This window comes from Staurois parvus, unplaced genomic scaffold (assembly GCF_062004578.1).
Source record: "Staurois parvus isolate SC_StPar_1 unplaced genomic scaffold, SC_StPar_1.0 ptg000154l, whole genome shotgun sequence".
NCBI classification, from domain to species: domain Eukaryota; kingdom Metazoa; phylum Chordata; class Amphibia; order Anura; family Ranidae; genus Staurois; species Staurois parvus.
In genome coordinates, this window is record NW_028317950.1 from 22,767,611 (window position 1) to 22,789,954 (window position 22,344).

At 43.3% G+C, this 22,344-nt stretch overlaps 1 protein-coding gene across 1 annotated transcript in view; it reads left to right on the forward strand.

The window, feature by feature from the left end:
- PLXNA3 (plexin A3) overlaps window positions 1-22,344 on the forward strand; it is a 239,429-nt gene that overhangs the window by 150,327 nt on the left and 66,758 nt on the right. The window contains exons 6-9 of the mRNA XM_089675234.1: window positions 13,843-13,966; window positions 14,262-14,415; window positions 14,617-14,716; window positions 15,014-15,128. Coding sequence (XP_089531360.1) covers window positions 13,843-13,966; window positions 14,262-14,415; window positions 14,617-14,716; window positions 15,014-15,128 — 493 coding nt within the window. The remainder of the gene's footprint in view (window positions 1-13,842; window positions 13,967-14,261; window positions 14,416-14,616; window positions 14,717-15,013; window positions 15,129-22,344) is intronic.

Here is a 22,344-nt window from a genome sequence, read left to right on the forward strand (position 1 = left end):
TAATAACCCCCTCTGCTACTTAACTGACCAGATCAATATTCCTTGAATTTAATTGACTTAATGCTATACTCTGATTAAAAAGTGTTTCTTTACTATTTTGAACAGTGTACATAGATCATACAGTGAACGTAAAAATACCTAAATGTAAAATATTCACAGATCTATTTCTTAATCATTAGATTCGTTTTGTGAGTTGAGGGCGGAGATGCCTTGCTCACTGACAACTCTGCAGAAAGCACAAACACTTGAAGTGTGTATTGGCAGCTCTGTCTGTGAATGTATTGATATAAATTTTCACAATAAAGGTGTGAATCCCATTGAGCCCTCAGGCCACCCTCATGAAGTCTGTTTCTGATTATTTGAACAGAGACATTCACACCAGTGGCCTGTTGGATGTCATTTTGTAGAGCTCTCGCAGTGCTCATCCTGTTCCTCCTTGCACAATGGAGCAGATACCGGTTCTGCTGATGGGTTAAGGACCTTCTATGGCCCTGTCCAGTTCTCCTAGAGTAACTGCCTGTCTCCTGGAATCTCCTCCATGTTCTTGAGACTGTGCTGGGAGCAGGGGCAGACTGACCATTTGGAAACTCGGGCACTGCCCGAGGGCCCAGGGTCAGTAGGGGGCCCCATGAGATGCCCCTGGTACCTTTTTCATAGGCTTTTTTGAGTTTGGGCAAGGACACAGAGGCCCCATGATCCCCTATTGCCCGGGGGCCCCATGAGTTGTCAGTCCGCTTCTGGCTGGGAGATACCTTCTGGCAATGGCATGTATTGATGTGCCATCCTGGAGGACTTGGACTGCCTGTGCAACCTCTGTAGGGTCCAGGTATCGCCTCATGCTTCCAGTAGTGACATTGACCCTAGCCAAATGCAAAACTAGTGAAAAACAGAAAAGATGAGTAGGGAAAAATTGACAGTGGCCTCCACCTGTAAAACCATTCCTGTTTTGGGGGTCGTCTCATTGTTGCCCATCTAGTGTACCTGTTGTTACTTTCATTAACACCAAAGCAGCTGAAACTGATTAACAACCCCCTCTGCTACTTAACTGACCAGATCCGTATCCCTGGAGTTTAACTGACTTGATGCTATACTCTGATTAAAAAGCGTTTTTAATGTTTTTGAGCAGTTTGTATATATATTAACTTGTTTTTATTTTGAATAGAATAATATTTTCCTGCTGCAGCCGCTGATTGCCAGCGGGAGGGAGAGGAGGAGAAGCCGGATTTCAGCGGCTGCAGGAGGAAAATGGAGATGATCGGTTACTGTCTATGCCACCCCCGCCATCCCTTCTGTCCAAGTGTAAAATCGAATGTGACAGGGAGACCGCATGGGGTGGGATTATCATTGACCCCTGATGCTACACCAGTGGTGGTGGTGGTGATGGGGGGTGAAAACATGTCTCAACAAAGAGATCTTACTGTCTCCCAAACTGCAAATGTAAACAAGTCCTTCCAGTCCTGAGCCCCTATAAGGCTGCTTTCACACTGACACTGTTTACCTGTACCACGGATACAGCGCAGTGCACCTGCGGCTTTCCTGCGAGTTAGCTGTGCTGTGCCATAGACTTCCATTATATCTTGCGGGTGTGGTGCACTCTCTGAAAGTACCAAACCTCCTGCATTCAGGAGTTTTTGTCCTCTTTCAGAAAGTGCACCAAACCTGCAGCATATAATAGAAGTGCGCTTCCCTGGTTTGAGGGCCAAGTCCGAGGGCTCTAAGGGCCACAGGTTGAGCACCCCTGTAGTATACGGTGGTTTTACTTTACCGCAGCTCTTTAAAAACAATGCACTCCCCATGCGGCAGATTTCATTTGATCTTATTGACTTCTCAGAAGAGAGGTGACTGTTCTTTGTTGTGGCTAATCTATGTGCCATTGCTATATTTAATAACATAATATGGAACATATGGAAGAGCAAATATGCAGAAATGCTAAAATCGTGTCAAAAACGAGGTTAAACATAAACAATACCTTGCAGGAATAGCTGTAAATATGGTGTTTGCTGAAAATACACTCTACTTTCCCTTTACAAAATTTGTAGATTGCTTCCTGTGTACATGTATGTCCTATTCCTCTGTTGTGAGTATTTTCTCTTCTCCTCCTCTGTGCTTGGGAGCAGCAGAACAGCAAGGAGTTAATCCGGCACGGCTGTGGCAGTCTCTGTGCTTCTGGCTTGGCACTGCCAGTTTCTCAGGCATCTCCTGTTTTTTCCGAAATGTCAAATCGCCTGGCGACAGCTTGCTTTCCAATACTAATGAGCCCACCTTCAGAGCCACATCTCTCTGCCCTACAAAATGATCATTAACTATTTCACTGCTATTGGTGCTGCGATTTATATAGCGCTGCGCAAACTGTTGGCGCTATATAAATCCTGTATAATAATATTGGTGTGGATCGTACAGTGCCTCGCCAGTGCTGGGTTTGTAGTTCAAATGCAATAAAAAACAACCTCACCGTTTTCTACACTGATCTGTGTGAAAGGGTCAGTCCAATGAGAGATCGGCTTTGGATAGATACCAGCCGGCTGAATCACCCACAACTTCATTCTACAAGTAAACAGATTTGTCTGTGTGGGGTTAGGATTTGTGCATTGAGAGTCCTAGTTTCAGTTGCCACCAAGGACACTCTCCGCATAGCCTTCTTTCCTGTGTTTGTGTGGGCTTCCTTCTGCTACAGTTCTCTGCTGGCAATTTAAAGCAGAACTCCGAGCCCATCTGAAAACCCTCCAGCTAGTCATTTAACAAAATGAAATCCTTTTTTTCAATACTACTTGTAGTATTGTACTACTTTCTTCCAAGACCCCTGCACCGCACACTTACAGTATTGAGCTAAACGGATTTAGGCACTGGAAGTTACATAGGGAGGCGTTTTTAAACTCAGGAATGACCATGCGAAGAAGCAGGCTAGAGATTGAGAACTAACCACAAAAATAAAAACTGCGGCATTTGAATGGTGGTGTTACCCTCCTGGCTACAGGTTCTGGTTAGCAATGTGTGACTCAAAAATAGGCTTAAAGTGATTTTAAACCCTTACATATATCCAGTGAAGTGACTGGTCTCAGGTGATACACAGAAATGAAACAAATCCTACATAAGTTGTACCTGTTTATCTGCACTCTTCTCTTCGTCCGTTCAAAGTCAAGAATTTATACAGCTTGTCTGAGCTTCAGATAACAGGGGGCAGAGAGCTGAAATTACACACTACAGAGCTTTGTGAAGAGAGCTGAGAGCTGGTTAGGGTGAAGGCATAAACCCCCTTCCACAGCACAGTGGAACAGAACTAAGGCTGTCAATCACAGGCTGTGTGCTGGAGCTCCCTCCCCTGTCGCCTTTTTTTTTCTTTTGGTGTTAGGAAAGCTTGTCAAAAGTGATTCATGCTGATAGCAGAGGAATGAATCGGCAGATGGAAATGACACTTCGTGCTCTGGATTGAGACAAGTACACACTATAGATATATGCTTTGTTCATATTTCATGTCTGAGGTTTGCAACCAATTTAAACTGAAGGGGCTGCAGTTCCTGACCTCCGTTTTGAAAGCACTGGCTGGGCTACCCTTCTGGGTTTAATACTTTAGTCCCTGACCTGGAAAATGCAAGTAGGCCAGAAAGGTCCATAACTGCATAGTCTCCAGGTCAGTGGTTCAAACTGTTGAAGCCAGTGGGTCACTATGACAGCTAGTATTGTCGGGTTGGGTCATCAGTGGCTTTTTATTAGTTCATATAAATCTATATAATTCAGCTATGAGTTTGGTAGTTAATTGGAGTTCCTGTTTGATTGCCCTCAGACACATCGAAATCTAGGTATTCGCTCCTTTGGTCTAGAGACTGTTGTGAATGATTCAGTGTTCTCTCTTCAGTATTGTAGAATATATAAGAGCTATATAAATGTGTAACTGTAATCGTGTTCAACTGTGGTGGGGACATTAGAATGTACATTTGTTTTTTAATAATAAAAAAAACTTACAAACAACATAATAAACATGTTTACATATATACAGAATAAATAAAAAAATATATAAATTAAACAATTGAAAACCGAAAACTGCTTTTTTTGTTGGGAAAAAAACAAAACAAAAATATTATTATCTTTATATTGTATCTCAGTTGTATCAGAACTGACCTTAACCTAAACACACCATCAGATTAAGAAACAATCAGGGGCGGACTGACCATTTGGAAACTCGGGCACTGCCCGAGGGCCCGGGACAGTAGGGGGCCCCATGAGATGCTCCTGGTACATTTTTCATAGGCTTTTTTGAGTTTGGGCAAGGACACAGAGGCCCCATGATCCCCTATTGCCCGGGGGCCCCATAAGTTGTCAGTCAGCCCCTGGAAACAATTAAACATTTATCCCATGCATGCAGCCTTTCTTCAAAAATCATCTTACAAAAATCTAGGGGATGTGAAAGGACAGAAGAGAAGCATTAGAATGTGAGCTCCTCCGGTGCAGAGACTTGCCTACATAGTTCAGTGTTCTCTCTATAGCGCAGCGGTTCTCAACCTGTGGGTCGCGACCCCTTTGGGGGTCAAACAACCCTTTCACAGGGGTCTCCTAAGACCATCGGAAAACACATATTTCCGATGGTTTTAGGAACCGAGACACCGGTCCTCTTTCAGTCTCCAGGCGGGTCCGCCCACATGCAGATACGTCCACATTTCCCTGGACCGCAATGTGTGCGCGGGATGACATGCCGCCCCTGTCATCTGGCCACATCCCCGGGATCACTCAACAGCTCTGCCTCCTCGCCAGTGATTGGCCGCCGGAACTGTAGCTCAGGAGAGGCACACAGGCGGCCAATCACCGGAGAGGAGGAGCCGAGCAGCAGCGCGAAGAGCAAAGAAGATCGAGCGAGGGAGCGGCCGGAGAAGGAAGACAGCTGACAGGTAAGCGTCTGTAGCATGCAGATGGTGCTGCTGCAGCCAGGTATGCTGGCTGTAGATGGGAGAGGGAGGGAGCAAGCCCAGGCTGGAGCAGGAGTCAGCAAGGTAAGTATCATTGGTGTCAGCAGGAGGAATAGTGCCCCATTATTGGTGTCATTAATACCAATGATGGGGCACTATTCCTCCCACTGTCACCAACGATGGGGCACTGTTCCTCCCCCCACAGACACCAACGATGGGGCACTATCCCCCCCCCCACTGACACCAATGATGAGGCACAATTCCCCCCCACACTAGTATCAATGATGGGGCACTATTCCCCCCCCCCCCCCCCACTGACACCAATGATGGGGCACTATTCCTCCCACTGACACCAACAATGTGGCACTATTCCTCCCACTGATACCAATGATGGGACACTATTCCTCCCACTGATACCAACGATGGGACACTATTCCTCCCACTGACACCAATGATGTGGCACTATTCCTCCCACTGATACCAATGATGTGGCACTACTCCTCCCACTGATACCAACGATGGGACACTATTCCTCCCACTGATACCAACGATGTGGCACTATTCCTCCCACTGATACCAATAATGAGGCACTATTCCTCCCACTGATACCAATGATGGGACACTATTCCTCCCACTGACACCAATGATGTGGCACTATTCCTCCCACTGACACCAATGATGTGGCACTATTCCTCCCACTGACACCAATGATGGGGCACTATTCCTCCCACTGACACCAATGATGGGGCACTATTCCTCCCACTGATACCAATGATGTGGCACTATTCCTCCCACTGATACCAATGATGTGGCACTATTCCTCCCACTGATACCAATGATGTGGCACTATTCCTCCCACTGATACCAATGATGGGGCACTATTCCTCCCACTGCAAAATTACAGTTCTGAAGTAGCAACGAAAATAATTTTATGGTTGGGGGTCACCACAACATGAGGAACTGTATTAAAGGGTCGCGGCATTAGGAAGGTTGAGAACCACTGCTATAGCGTCTTGGAATATGTCAGAGCTATGTAAGTGTATAATAGTGTGACAGTGGTGAGACATTAGAGTGTGAGCTTCTCTGGTGCAGAGACTTGCCTACATAGTTCAGTGTTCTCTCTATAGCATCTTGGAATATGTCAGAGCTATGTAAGTGTATAATAGTGTGACAGTGGTGAGACATTAGAGTGTGAGCTCCTCTGGTGCGGAGACTTGCCTACATAGTTCAGTGTTCTCTCTATAGCATCTTGGAATATGTTAGAGCTATGTAAGTGTATAACAGTATGACAGTGGTGAGACATTAGAGTGTGAGCTCCTCCAGTGCAGAGACTTGCCTACATAGTTCAGTGTTCTCTCTATAGCATCTTGGAATATGTCACTGCTTTGTAAGTAGATAATAGTGTGACAGTGGTGAGACATTAGAGTGTGAGCTCCTCTGGTGCAGAGGCTAATGTGAATGAATAGGTTGTAGAATATGCTGGTGCTATGTTAATACAGGAAATTAAAGAAAGGGGAAAAAAGAGTTTGACATAAACCATTTTCTTGCCAGCTGGTTTGCAAATATTTATTGTCATAACTAAGCTCAGAATGGCGAATAATCCTCTCTGAGCAATAGGAGACACTGGGCCTGGAAAATATCTTTTAATACACACAATCCATTTTATTTTTTTCTACTGCACTGTCAGTATAATTCATGAGAAGATGAAGTATATCCCACTTCAGAGGTCAAATCTGTTAATCGCTGGCCTGCCTCTCCTGATAATTATACCGTGTCCTCATCTCGTGTATTAAATGGTAAGGCCGTTAAAACGGTAGTAAATCTTGAGGTCTGTCCTCTTCCACCCAGGCAGAGTGCCTACCCTCCTGCGCTTGCTGTCAGCACTCTTCCCCCACCCTCCTCCCTCTGGCCTCCTCTTTGTCAGCACCGTGGCCCTCTTGCCCCGTCTTCCCCTCCTCTGTTGGTGATTAAAGTAGTTGTGTAGTCTCTCGATGACCCTGTAAAGTCCCTGGCTAATATATGACTGGGGCTTTGCTGCATCTATTCTTCCTCCAGGGAGTAGGAAGTGGCTGGGGGAACAATAGCAGCCTAGTGAGCTGAGGGGGTCATTCACCAAGAACCTATTAGAAAATGCAAGCTGCTTTGTGCTAATGAAACCGTTTATGGGCACAGGAGGGCAACATTCTTCCGGTCACTTGCACGCCCAACCGTGCAGGGGACAATGAGCTGTAGGGATTGTATTTCTCCATCCCCTAAGGACGAAAGGAGGGAGCTAGGGTGCCTCTGCCACACACACAATGGCAGCGACTGTTCTGAGACCCCCGCCTCGCACAGTCCTCTTAGCGTATTGCTTTGTCTTGCTTCTCTAGGCCTTTATGAACTCTGTCACTGTCAGGTTTAAAGGACTCATAAAGCTAACTCAAACTGGCTTTTATAAAAGAGCTATTGATAAATAAATACAGATAGATGAGAACTCTTGCAAGCCTATCTGATCTGAAGTAAGAGCAGTCGCACATAATTTTCGAAAACGGTGTGGCAGATTTATAGAAGAACTCCGCCAAGAACTCTAAAACAGGGCACAAGTCTCATTTTTAAACACCCTGTCGAAATGCGTATGTTTCTCAACTGCCAGAAGATTTGTAATTCTGTTCAACTACTCTTGTAATCCTGACACCCCAGCCTTACAGTACAGCCAGGTTTTTGACCTTAGTGGCAGTTAAAGTGTTACTAAACCCAGGACCCTGCATTCACTATATCTGGTCTCCCACAGTACACAGAACATGGAAATGCAATTATTTTAGTAAATATAAACTGCTAAATACTTTTTCTCATCAGCAGTATATAGCAATCTTGTGATTTCTAGCAGTGTCCAGCTGAGCACTGGTTAAAGCTTGTAGCAGGAGTTTTCATTCTCCTCTAGGGGGATGCTGCGCCCCTAACCTCTGTCTGGACAGTGCTGATTGGCCCCGATCACATGAGCTCTCCCAAGAAAAAAGATATCTCTCTACCAGTACACACCAAACTGAGCATGTGCAGAATGACTCCAAACCTCAGTTCTATCAGGAGATTTTTAGGGGACAATGGAAGAAGGGGAGGATCAGATCAGAGAAGAGAGGTTCAAACATCCTTTTTCACAATGCAGAGGATTAACCCCTTAGGTTCCACAGTGAGTATAACAAGCATGCTTTACTGCAGATACAGACTGATTTTACTGTTGAGGGTTTAGTAACACTTTAAGCCGTACAATTCAGGGTGTGCAGGAACTAAATGGTATGCTGGACTATCTGCCTGTCTGTAATTCCAGCGATGAGATAACCGTACAAGCAGTTCTCAGATGCAACTCCTATAGGCATCACAAAGCCAAAACAGTGGTGGCACCCTCCTGAATCATGAGGAGTAAACAAGCAATGTGGAGAATCCAGCTGTAAGATCTTATTGCCATGTGGCTGATGGGCAATGCTGTCGGTGGCCAGCAGCAGTATCCTTGAAAATAAATGTCTATTATGACTAGTGGAAGTTGCTCTAAACTCAATCTCTAGTGAGGAAGCAGTGATAGAGCATCATATTGCCGGCAGTAATGGAGCCTAATGTAGGTAGAATGTTACGGATCCTGTCACTGGCAAAGTGTGCACCTTTCATTTCCTTTTGAATTGTCTGATGTGTTGCTGCTTTTTCCTTGTCCAATCAGGCTGGCTGTGCTTTGCCATCAACCTTGCATAACCCAAAGATCGATTTTGGGTGGAAATGCCCTTAAAGTTTACTTCTGTTGTGGTAATTTCCCTAATGTTTACATTTTTATTCAAAAAGATATCAGGGCCCCGTTCACATTTGTGATTAGGGATAGAATGCAGATTCCTGCAGGAGACTGAGCAGGGTGTATGTGAATTACTGCAGGCGGCAAGTTCTATAGGGGAGGCTGACCGTGCCCACAGCTGTTCGCTTGTAATCGGACATACTGCATTTACCTGAGGACGATCGCCCCTGAACGCAAACATATGCAGGTAATCGATTCGGTTCTGTTTACATGTACAAGGGGCCTTAGGCAGGTCATACATTAAGCAATTTGTTGACTGTGTTGATGGGGGAATGCCTCCCGCAGTGCTATTGTGTTCTGCTGCCGTTGCCGACACACCATTTCATTTTTCCCCTGTACAAATCATTAGTAAGACCTCATCTGGAATATACAGTTCAGTTTTGGGCACCAATTCACAAAAAGAACATTGGGGAACTGGAGAAAGTACAGAGAAGGGCAACCAAACTGATAAAAGGTATGGAGGAGCTCAGCTATGAGGAAAGATTAGAGGAACTGAATTTATTCTCTCTTGAGAAGAGGAGATTAAGGGGGGATATGATCAACATGTATAAATACATCAGTGGTTCATATAGTGAACTCGGTGTAGAGTTATTCACCCTGAGGTCATCACAGAGGACAAAGGGGTACTCTTTAAATCTGGAGGAAAAGAAATGTAATCTCCAAACACGGAAAGGTTTCTTCACAGTAAGAGCTGTGAAAATGTGGAACAAACTCCCTCAAGAGTTGGTTCTGGCCAGCTCAGTGGATTGCTTCAAAAAAGGCCTGGATTGTTTCTTAGATACACAGATTATAACTGGATACTAACATTTATAGGTAAAGTTGATCCAGGGAATATCCAATTGCCTTTTCGGGGGATCAGGAAGGAATGTTTTTCCTCTGCAGGAGCAAATTGGATCATGCTTTGCTGGTTTTTTTGCCTTCCTCTGGATCAACTGTGGCTGTAGGATTATAACTTTTTCTTTTTTTTATTGGTTGAACTGGATGGACTTTTGTCTTTTTTTAGCCAGACTATGTAATTATGTAACCACAATGACCACTGCTAGCGGCTTTAGCTGCCAGCAGTGATCGTATGAAAGAAACAATCGGACAGGTTGGTTGTACTGAAGTTGATCTATGGATCGACTTTAATACAGCCAGCCTGCCGATAGATGGATTGAATCTTGGCTGGGCCCTGCTGAACAATGCATCTATATATTCACATCCTCTTTTTTTCCTAAAGCAGCTCATAATGTATGTTTTGTTTCTTTGATTATGAATACACAGTATTTTCCAGTAAGCCACAAAACAAAAACCTGGAAAATAATCAAGCAACCGCTGTCAGCATTTTTATTTGTGGTTAGTAACTTATGATGGATGATATCATGCAGTATTGGATGTGTTTTCACTTCTGTTATGCAGTTTGTTCTGTTTATCCTTTTCTGTGAAGTTTTGTTCTTTCTCAGCTGTACATTTTATTAATATTATTGTATTTTTCATGCTTTTGCTTCCTCTGTTTTCTTCCCTGTTTTATGTGCAGAGATCGTGTGACATGTCGCATACGGTTCAGCAGATGGTGCTAACTCATACTTTCTTGGCCTCTGCTGATCCCAGCCAATATCTCCATATTTTGTCAGAACAATCAATATTGCTAGACAGTGTAGCTAACCTTTGCACAGAGTATTCTTTATTGATGTCATGTATAATGGATTCTGATTTTAGTCCTATAACTCAGTGATCACTGCAGATTTGTAGCACAGTACATGGGAAATGCTTTTGAGTAGCACAACAGGCTTCAATCCCGCGTAAACTTTTATCGACTAGAAGTCATGCGCAGCTCCCCTAGACTCCTTCCTCTGATGCATTTTCATTCTGCATTAAAGCTTTATTGTAGACGTAATCATCGGACACCGGTTTGAATCCTTCCCCACTTTGCATTGTAGTAAAACTTTAACAAGTACACATTTTGCTGTCATTTTTTTGTTCAATGTTGTATCTGGTTGTTGGTTTGTTTTTGTTTTTTTAAAGCTGAACTTTGGGACAAAAAAAGTTTCATTTAAATCTATTAATTGATCATGGATATATGACCAAGCACCCTGCGCAAGGTTAGAGAGTAGCAGTGACCGGTCTTTATTACAGGAAACGCCCGCACAATTGCAAAGTGCACAAGTTGTTTCATACTGGTTTAGTGAACACGTATGGGAAAAATCCACAAGGATACCAACATATAAAGTGGAACTTTAGTCAGAAAATGAAGTCCTGCTAGATCACTTCAGGCTGGCCCCATTTGCAGGTATAACTATGTAAAACACATGTGGCAAACACCAAGGCCTGTGGGCCAAATCCAGCCCACCAGGCCATTTCATGTGGTCCTCGCACCTCTCCTGCAGCGGAGGCACCCCCCTCATCTCCACTTCTACCTTGTCCAAGCAGTCGGCAGCAGAGAGGAAGACAGAGCTCCTTCTACAGAACCTGTGACTCTCTGAGCAGCTGCAGCACCCCCTCGTCTCTGCCCCGACCTTGTCTCAGAGAGGCTTGTCTCTGCCCCCCCCCACCCCAATCTTAGTAGGTGGCAGAAGAGAGCAGGACAGAACACCTCGTACAGGTCTTGTGCCTCTCTGTGCCACTGAAGCACCCTCTTGTCTTGGCCTCCCCTGGCCCCCGTATTCAGCAGACTCCTGCAGTTGACTCCAGCTCTCCTCTGGTCCTCCTCCAGACCCTGCATTTTCGGCTTCCCAGCTCCACCCCCAGCTTCTTCCCGGCAGCAGCACAAGGTGTAAGTGGGGTGTACTATGATATTCTGGACATCTAGTCCTACAGACATAACCAACCCTTTGAGGGCAACCATAATGCTGATGCCGCCCGAGATGAAATTGAGTTTGACACCCGTGATGTAAAACATTAGGTACAGTGAAGAAAATAAGTATTTGATCCCCTGCTGATTTTGACTATTTGCCCACTCACAAAGAAATGATCTGTCTAAAAATCGAATGGTAGGTGTATTGTAACACTGAGAGACAGAATAGCAACAAAAAAAATCAAAACGAAATGCATGTCTAACAAATTATGCACCGATTTGCATGTTCATGAGGGAAATAAGTATTTGATCCCCTATCATTCAGCAGGATTTCTGGCTACCAGGTGTCTTTCATACAGGTAACAAGCTGAGATTAGAAGCAGTCTCCTAAAGGGAGTGCTGCTAATGTCATTTTGTTACCTGTGTAAAAGACTCCTGTCCACAGGAGCAACCAAACAATCAGATTCCAAACTCTCCACCATGGCAAAGACCAAAGAGCTGTCCAAGGATGTCAGGGACAAGACTGTAGACCTATACAAGGCTGGACTGGGCTACCAAACTATTGCCAAGCAGCTTGGTGAGAAGGTGACAACAGTTGGTGCAATCATTCGCAAATGGAAGAAACAAAACAACTGTCAGTCTCTCTAGGTCTGGTGCACCATGCAAGATCTCACCTTTTGGAGTGTCAATGATCATGAGAACAGTGAGGAATCATCCCAGAACTACAGGTGAGAATCTTGTCAATGATCTCCAGGCAGCTGGGACCACAGTCACCAAGAAAACAATTGGTAACACACTACGCCGACAAGGATTGAAATCCTGCAGTGCCTGCAAGGTCCCTCTGCTCAAGAAAGCACATGTCCAGGCCCAATCTGAAGTTTGCCACTGAACATCTGAATGATGCAGAGGAGGACTGGTTGAAAGTGTTGTGGTCAGATGAGACCAAAAGCAAGCTCTTTGTCATCAACTTAACTCTCCGTGTTTGGAGGAGGAGGAATGCTGCCTATGACCCCAAGAACACCATCCCAACTGTTAAACAAAGTGGTGGAAACATTCTGCTTTTGGGGGTGTTTTTCTGCTAAGGGGACAGGACAACTGCACCGCATTAAAGGGATGATGGACGGGGCAATGTACCATTAAATTTTGGGTGAGAACCTTCTTCCCTCAGCCAGGGCATTGAAAATGGGTTGTGGATGGGTGTTCCAGCATGACAATGACCCAAAACACGCGGCCAAGGCAACAAAGGAGTGGCTCAGGAAGAAGCACATTAAGGTCCTGGAGTGGCCTAGCCAGTCTCCAGACCTTCATTCGATTGAAAATCTGTGGAGGTAGCTGAATGTTTGAGTTGCCAAGCCTTAATGACTTGAAGAGGATCTGCCAAGAGGAGTGGACCAAAATCCCTCCTAAGATATGTGCAAAACCTGGTGGCCAACTACAGGAAACGTCTGACCTCTGTGATTGCCACCAAGTACTAAGCCATGTTTTGTGAAGGGGATCAAACACTTATTTCCCTCATGAACATGCAAATCAGTGCATCATTTGTTAGACATGCATTTCTTTAGAATTTTTTGTTGCTATTCTGTCTCTGTGTTACAATACACCTACCATTCGATTTTTAGACTTATCATTTCTTTGTGAGTGGGCAAACATTCAAAATCAGCAGAGGATCAAATACTTATTTCCTTCACTGTACATATACTGTTTAAAATCCAGTAATACACTGTCTCATCATGCTCTGAACATGCTAAGTTGCTCTCTATTTCTTTGCATTGTGCCGAAAAGCAGAGCAACTAGAGGCCGATCTGCTGACAGCCTAAAGATTTACTGCTGCTCAGGGGCTGTAGGCTTCAGTAAAATGGCAGCCTCCAGCAGGCAGAAACCGGAACAATGCTGGAGGCAATTTACAGCACATACTGATTTTGGTAGTATAATTAATAATGTGGAATGCATGTTCCTTGCGAAAGAACATTATTTCTATCAAGTTGTTATGGGTAAAGTTCTGCTTTCAGTAAGAATATACATGGCTATTATATTTGGACAGTTATTCTTTAGCCCAGATTTCAGCTTTAATACGTATAATTTGAAATATTTATATGGTTTTAATGACTGCACAACTGGATTAAATGGTTAGTTTATATATCCTCATGAAGTTTCTTTATAATTGTCGTCCTCTTCCTCTGCAGCTAACTGCTATTTTCTGTAAAACCTGAAATTCACTGAAATATCCTACGGCAGCTGACTGTGGTTGGTTTTTCACTCCTATAGTCTCCCTTTATTATATTCTTGGTAGAAAGCATATTTTGTATTTCTGTAGATTTGTTTTGTGTTGCTGTAATCCTGTTTTAATTTCTGTGCAGGTGTTGTAGAGAGAGTGAGTGTGATCGGGCAGCTGAGCCTCACCGTTTTACGAGCGATCTCAGCCAATGCGTGCGTCTGGACGTCACCCCCAACAATGCCTCTGTCAGCGTACCTGAACTGCTGGTAAGGTGCAATGTAAAGGGGAATTCTGCCTTGTGCAATGTAATGTTGAGCCAAATAAAAGGTGCCCACACTTTAACTACTATATTTATCCAAAACAATACAATCTCTGCTACAACATAGTTTCTACATCTGCTGCTTTGCATAGCGATCAATTGTGAGTGTTTTTTTAGTTTTACAATAAAATGGAGCTTATTTAAGGTGGAGCGACCAAAAACGGCGCATACTTCAACTTGGTTGCTGTTTTGGTGTATTGGTATTCACATTGATAGAGTAACATCTGTTTGTCTCTCCGCAGCTGAACCTGACTGTGCAGAATGTACCGGATCTGTCTTCCGGTGTCACCTGTGTGTTCGGGGACATGGCCGAAAGCGAGGCAGTCCTAGTGGATGAAACGGTTCAGTGCTCCTCCCCTTCACTGCATGACATTCCTGGAATCACAGGAGGACAGGGTGGGTCTGTGTGCTCTGTAAGGGACACTGCTTCACATGTGTCAGTATCTTCATTTGTATTGCCACCACAGTGAACATACTCAGCTCTGTTCCCACCCTATGTACCGCTGCACCTGCAATGACTCTTTCCTTGTTGTACTGTTTAGCTGTAGTCCTGCTTTAGGTCTATTTCTGATAGTTTGTCTTGTGTTTTTACACTAGGAGCTCTACACACAGTCCAGCTTTACCTGAAGTCCAAGGAGACGGGTCTGAGGTTTGCCAGCACCGACTTTGTCTTCTACAACTGCAGCGTCCTTCAGTCGTAAGCTTTCTTTGCCTCTTTGACCCTTTTTCTTTCTCTCCTCTCTCTCTCTCTCTCTCTCTCTCTCTCTCTCTCTCTCTCTCTTTCGCTCTTTCGCTCTCTCGCTCTCTCTTTCTCGCTCTCTCTTTCTCGCTCTCTTTTGCTCTTTATCTCTCTCTTTATCTCTCTCTTTCGCTCTCTCTATCTCTCTTTCTCTTTTTTTCGCTTTGTCTTTCTCTCTCTCTCTCATTAGTTGATGTGATAACATGGTTTGTAAGTTTATGTCGTATTTTATTATAGTGTCTTTCTTGTTGGCAGGTGTCTGTCCTGCGTGGTCAGTCCGTATGCGTGCCACTGGTGTAAATACCGTCATATTTGTACACACAATGCCGAAGAGTGTTTCTTTCTGGAAGGTCGTGTGAACAACACTGATGTATGTATCACTAGCTCACGTCTGCCTGTAGGGAAGCAAATTGTTTTGTAATAAACCAGATATTTTATTCCATTGCTGTATAAGGCCAGATCTGTGGAATTCCATACAAAAGGCCGTGGCTGTGGTGAGGGTCAAATAAAGTTGCTTAGGGAACTCCTTTAGAGCTAGAAAGGCCTAACTACCAGGATAGTAAGGAGAGTACAGTCAAAGTCCATTGGCATGTAGGGTGTAATCCAGGGAGCCTATAGGTTCTGAAATTTTGACGATCTATCATCTCGTTTGGCTGCCATTTTCTCATATGTCATGCACAAACTGATGGCAGATTTAGGCTCCTCAAAAGCGGTGTTTGGCTTTCTCCATGATCTAGCAATGGCCTGCTAGAGCGGGGAAGGAGTAAACAGGTTTTTTTTTTATTGCTGTCTGCATCCACATCGGAAGGATTTCACTTAACTTCTTGCCAAGATGACTGGTGCTAGTTGGACTGGAAGTGATGGGAAATGTCACTAATAGAGACATTGGCTGGGGAGGAATCAAAAATTGTCTAGTCTTTATAACTGTGCCCTGTTAGGGAGATTCCCTGAATTCTGGTATCTGGTGCATCCAGAGCAAAAAATGAGGGGTGGTATCCCCAATGCGGACACAGTCAGCAAATAAAGCTAACAAAGCTCCTTACCCTACTCTACTCTATCTAAATTGTATATTGGTTGAAGAATGAACAAATGCGTTTCAAAGCTTGCATATTTAAAATCTTAAAGTAGCATTCCAGTCAAATTCTAACTATACCTAAATCTATCTCACCCCCATTCTAAGCCTATTCTGTTTACCCCGTGAAAAGAAAGATGTCTATACTTACCTATGTTGTGGGTACTCTGGTTTGGTCACATGATCGGTTCCCAGTGCTGGCTTTGGGGTAGAGGAGTGACAGACAAAATTGATGCCCCATAGTATGGGTGATGTCATCTCCCAAGCTCTGCAGCCATTTTCGTCAATCTCTCTTATTCACTGAAGCCGGCCACTGGAGAAGTTGTGTGAGCGGACGAGAGCATCCACAACATGGGTAGGTATAGACATCTTTCCTTTACAGGAAAGTTAGAATAGGTGTAGAATGGGGTGGGAGCAGGTTTAGGTATAGTTAGGATTTGACTGGAATGCTACTTTAAGTTAGACAATAAAGGTTACACCTTGAAATCCAAACTTTCCAAAAAACAAAAAAAAATTTGGTTTATGTGCTTCTTAAAATGAGTCAGCTATGTCTGTGTAACATTTTGTAGTTTAATTTGCAAGTAGTTTGTTGTCTTACTCTAAAATGATGTCCCCATTTGTCACTGCACATCTCCCAGCTGAAGCTGAACTGCTGAAATTTCCTCTGTAGTATACAGCCCCGCCAGGGTGGACTTTTAAGCTGTATGATGCCAAACCTTTCAAAGGCTTAAAGCTTCTTTTAAAGAGTGAGTACACTCTAATTGATATTAGTTGCTGGAGTTGTGAATCACCCACTGACTTCTTAATATTTCTAGAGCACTGCAGTGGTACAGTCTCCGGAATTCTGGTTCTCACCTGCTGCTCCTCCCAGAAGGAACCTCACTTTCTCCTTTTTATGTTCATTTGCTATTAGAGAGATCATGGCAGGGGTAGTAAACCTCCATGGTGAGGTGGGCAGTACTCAAATGTCCGGCTGGGACATCTCACTCCAGGGTTTCTAAGAGGTGCAGGAAGCCAATCAGAAATTCACACTACCCATAACCCAAATATTTTTTTGGATTGTATTTTTTTATGCCTTTTTTTGTACTGAGTGTGCTATCATTTTGTGCACAAGTTTTCCATTTTTTTTACCTTCTCTGACTTACTCTTGTCCCCCGTGTGTTCTCTTTGTCCTTTTATCATTCACTCTTTTTCATGGAAAGACAGTGACTATAAAAGCAGTGTCTTTCCATGATAGACTCCCCCTCCTCTTCGGTATATACATTGTCAGCAGGCTTCAGTGCCAAATGCTGGTGTTAGTGTGTGAAAGTGAGAATCTCACTGATCTGAAAGTGTCAGGGGTTGGCTAAGCAGCGCGTTTTAATCGGCAGCGCCTGACTACCCATCTCCTCGCACCTCGTCAGGGGGTGGCAATCCTTCCTGAACAATGCTGCAAACATCTTTCTTAAATCCTATGTAGCACAATAAAGTTTCAAGAGGAGCACTCAAAGGGTTCTGTTTCTACTTATGCCTATGCAAAGAACAAAATTTGAAAATCACAGGCGTGGCTATTTCAAGAGCAGCTTTCTTATCTCTAACAAAATTGGTAAAATCGTCTTTCTAAATGGCATTCATTAGGAGAGTTGGGCCAGTTTTGGGAAAACGCCCATTGCTCTTAATCTGAATGACTATCACTTTTCATTTTCTAGAGAAGCAGGAGAGGCCTCTAGACAAGGAAATTCAGCATATCCTTGCTTTTCTCCCTTTAAAAGAAGCTTGGATAAAGTAATTGGATACCTTGAACTACATAGGCAGATATTTTTTTTTTTTCATCTTAATTCCTTCTGTTACATTTGTTTGTTTTGCTCTCCACACTGTATAGTAAAAATGCAGATGAATAAAAAATAAAAGCTTTCTTTTTATGCTTGTATAGGCTATTGAAGCATATGTATTGGAACATATTCAAGGTTTACAGGGAGCCAGTTATCCTGGTGGTTAAAGATAACCTGAGCTGTTCTTTCAGCATCTTAGGTGCAGCACAGAGTAGTCTTTTAATTGTTCCATTATTGGCTATAGAAAAGACAACATACTGTAGCTACTAGCATGTTTTGAACCTTTCTAGATTTGTATTCAGTAGCCTGTATGCAGGAAGACGGGTGATAACAATTTACAAGGTTGGCTTGTTCACTTCCATACCTTACAGTATGAAATGTTTCAAAATGGTGAGGTTGCACTTCAAGTGTACCTGTCACCTGCACACTGTTTAGAGAGCTGAAGCTTTTTATATTTTGGTTTTTTTTTTCCCTTCCTTAAAGCATCCATGGAAAGAAATCAATGGAGACATCTTTGGAAAGAAGATGTTGCTTGCCCTTTCTCTCCACCTCCTGGAAATGCTAGTGGCTTGATTGCCTCTTTTTTGATGCTTTCTGAATCACTGAAATGGGGCAGTCATGCTGCCAGCACTGTTGGAGCTCCCAATCTCTACATTTTTCAGATCATTGACTTTGTTTAAAGTTGTTAAATCAATATGACATAGAGACAGCTACCATTTTCAGAAGCAGGTTAGGAAATGACAGCCGCCATGTTGTTCTTAGGAGTTTGGTTCAGCCCCCCAATAATTGGCCATTGCCACTCAAAAGGGTGGTCAAGACCAGCGAGCATACTCAAATTCAAGATACTCAAACAGACTAAGACCTGGTCCAAATGCACATACTGAATGTAAATCTCCACATCTCCACTCACACACTATTGTAAATTTGCATGCATGCAGCCCTCAGCTTAGATGTAACCCACGTCAACCAGCTCTGGGTTTGCAGCGAGAGAGGATGTGTTACCATGGCAACAAGAGCCTTCCTGAGGCGTCAAGCTGTAAGTAGGCAGAAGGCCACGTGGTCCCTCATCTTTTGCTGCACATCTCCCGGGGGCACTAGGGGGAAGAGGCGCTGTGCAGAGAATAAGGGAGGAAGAGTCTGAAAACATCTATGCGGATTAATGCACCACGCAGCTGTAATTCAATCACCATGTACATACATACAGTTGTGACCAAAATTATTCAACCCCCAATGCTGTAAAGGGGTTTAGGGACTATAGTGTACATTTGGAATTGTATTCAGAATCAAATCCTACAAGGACGTTGTAACTACCCAAATGCAACTAAAATGACATCAATTGTTTATGTAATACAGTAGTAAATGGTTCTTATGTGGTTTCTTCATTGCCACAATTATTCAACCCCTTAAAGACTACCACTCTGAAGAACAGAGGTTCATACAGGTGCTTTCCATCAGGTATTGAAAACACCTGTGGATGTCACCGAGCAGCAATCAAGCATAATAAGCACCAATTAGGCAGCTTTAAAATGACTGTGATACTCAGCTCCTTCTAGACATTTACTGGTGTGGTTACAAACATGGTGAAGGCAAGAGAATGGTCCAGGAAGACAAGAGAAGAGGTGATTTCTCTTCACAGGAAGGGCAATGGCTATAAGAAGATTGCAAAGATGTTAAACATACCAAGAGACACCTTAGGAAGCATCATTCGCAAATTCAAGGCAAAGGGCACTGTTGAAACGCTACCTGGTCGTGGCAGAAAGAAGATGCTGACTTCGACTGCTGTGCGCTACCTGAAGCGTAGAGTGGAGAGAAGTCCCCGTGTGACTGCTGAGGAACTGAGAAAAGATTTGTCAGATGTGGGTACAGAAGTTTCAGCCCAGACAATAAGACGCACACTGCGTAATGAAGGCCTCCGTGCCAGAACTCCCAGGCGTACCCCCTTGCTGTCTCCAAAGAATAAGAAGAGTCGACTGCAGTATGCCAAAAGCCATGTGGACAAACCACAAAAGTTGTGGGATAGTGTTCTGTGGACTGATGAAACAAAATTAGAACTGTTTGGGCCCATGGATCAACGCTATGTTTGGAGGAGGAAGAACAAGGCCTATGATGAAAAGAACACCTTGCCTACTGTGAAGCATGGTGGAGGGTCAATCATGCTTTGGGGCTGTTTTGCTTCTGCAGGTACAGGGAAGCTTCAGCGTGTGCAAGGTACCATGAATTCTCTTCAGTACCAGGAGATATTGGATGGAAACGTGATGCAGTCCGTCACACACCTGAGGCTTGGGAGACGTTGGACCTTTCAACAGGACAATGATCCCAAGCATACCTCCAAGTCCACTAGAGCATGGTTGCAGAGGAAAGGCTGGAACATTTTGGAGTGGCCATCGCAGTCACCAGACTTAAATCCGATTGAGAACCTCTGGTGGGACTTAAAGAAAGCAGTTGCAGTGCGCAAGCCTAAGAATGTGACTGAACTGGAGGCCTTTGCCCATGAAGAATGGGCGAAGATACCCGTAGATCGCTGCAAGACACTTGTGTCAAGCTATGCTTCACGTTTAAAAGCTGTTATAACTGTAAAAGGATGCTGTACTAAGTACTAAGATTGAATGTCACTTGGGGGTTGAATAAAACTGATAATGCTGTGAGCACAGAAAAGACATTTGTGGTTATTTCATTATAACTGTTATGTTATATTTGTCTGACCTACAAGTGCCTCTTTAATGTAAATGTAAGCAAGATGACTGAATGATCAAAAGCAATGTCAAACTGGCCAAAACACTCAATTTCAGTGGGGGTTGAATAATTTTGGTCACAACTGTACATACCATTACTGCATATACAATTCGACCAAACTGCTGACACACATCATTTTGTTTCTCTAATATTGTCTCATATTCTTCTACTGCCTTTGCTATGAAACCTGTTGACTTTATATAGAAATCATCAGTAAAATTAAGTGGGGACCTCTTCCTCTTCTTTTTTTTTTTTTTATATTACTTTAGCCAAAATGTAACAAAAAAAGTGTAGCATCAGCTGGACTTTTATAAAAGGTAGAGAGAAAGCACAAAACGTTACCCTGTGATGATCCTATATGTATATCCCTCCATTGCCCTAGTCACATGACATTAGCAGGCATTACTCATGTGTTTCTAGCAATAGTCTGAGAAGACTAAAGTCGACTATACACTTTCAATCAGGTAATATTTATTAAAGGGTAACTCCACTTTCGTGGGGAAAAAATTGTGCAAATTATTATTATTAGCAAATAAAAAAAAATAGTGTATACAATTGTGACACAAGTCCTATTGTAATTGAATGTTATTAAAACTTTTCAATCTGCAGCACTGTAATTTTCTGTAAAATGCAATATGGCTACCTGGAGGTGTTCTGTACACAAATGGTGTACAGAACACCCACTGAAAATGTTATTTCCTGCTTGTGTGATTGGCTTACTGATTTTCCCAGAAGTCTGCACTGAGATGCAAGTCAGATTTTAGGCATCCCCAGCAACAAAAAATGTCAGTTTTGGTGAGTTACGCCAAAAGGGAAATCACATCTAAAGGGATGCAGACCCTGCAGTTTTCCTCATTGGAGCCCTGCAGGTGCAGCAACTGAATATTGATAAAACTACTCTTATACAGACTCACTCTGCACATAGAAACATGCAAACAATTATTTCTTCAGAACAGCAAAAGGTAGGAATATGCAACAAAGCTTGTTAAAATCCTTGTATTGTACATAGTTCACCCAGAAGTGGATGTTTTTTTTTTTTAACAAAAGTGGAGTTAGTCTTTAAAGTGAAGAAACCACGTCTGGATCTACTTGTTTCGGTTCTAATGCTGTAGTTCTTTGTATAGAGCTGTCTGTACTTTATTCTTGCTTTATCTTTCGATTGTGTGCTTTGTGTTATGCATACTAAAAGACTTTAAAGTGGAAGTAAAGGTAAAACCTTTTGAACTCGAAACCTACTCTTGGCCACATTCTAAGCCCAATCTATCTAACCCTGTAAAGAAAAAAACGGTTCTGCAGCCACTCTGGTCTGGTTCCATGCTGTCTGTGGTATCTTCAGTGTGTAGGAGAAGCAGCTGACAACGGAAGCCCCATAGTAACTCTACGGGTGACATCACTTCCCAGGCATTTCCCAGCCATCGTCGGCTGTCTCGTGCACACAGAGGGCACTGCTGGAGACCGGACCAGAGTGGCTGCACAACAGGTAAGTATAGCAAATTTGTTCTTTACAAGGCTAAGTAGATTAGGCTTAGAATGTGGCTGGGGGTGAGTTTAGAGTTAGTTATTTTTTGCCTTTACTTCCACTTTAAAGTCTTTTAGTATGCATAACACAAAGCATGCATAAACAAAAGTTAAAAAAAAGTACAGACTGTAACATACAATGACCTACAGCATTTATAACTGAAACAAGTAGATCCAGATGCGGTAGACTTATTACATTATGTATCAACCTACTAGGTGGACAACATAGGAGGTACAGAGCACTGATGGTTATAGTGGCATATTTACATAGTTCCTCAAATTACACTTCTAAAAACCATGAAAGAGTAAAACAGGACAAATAGTGACTTTAACAGTGATATTATATAGAATAACTATTGGCAGATTAAACTAAGGTAGGAGAGGATAACCAAGGAGACCAAATTTAAAAAAAAAACTTATTTGGACTACCTCTATACTGGTACGCAAGTTTA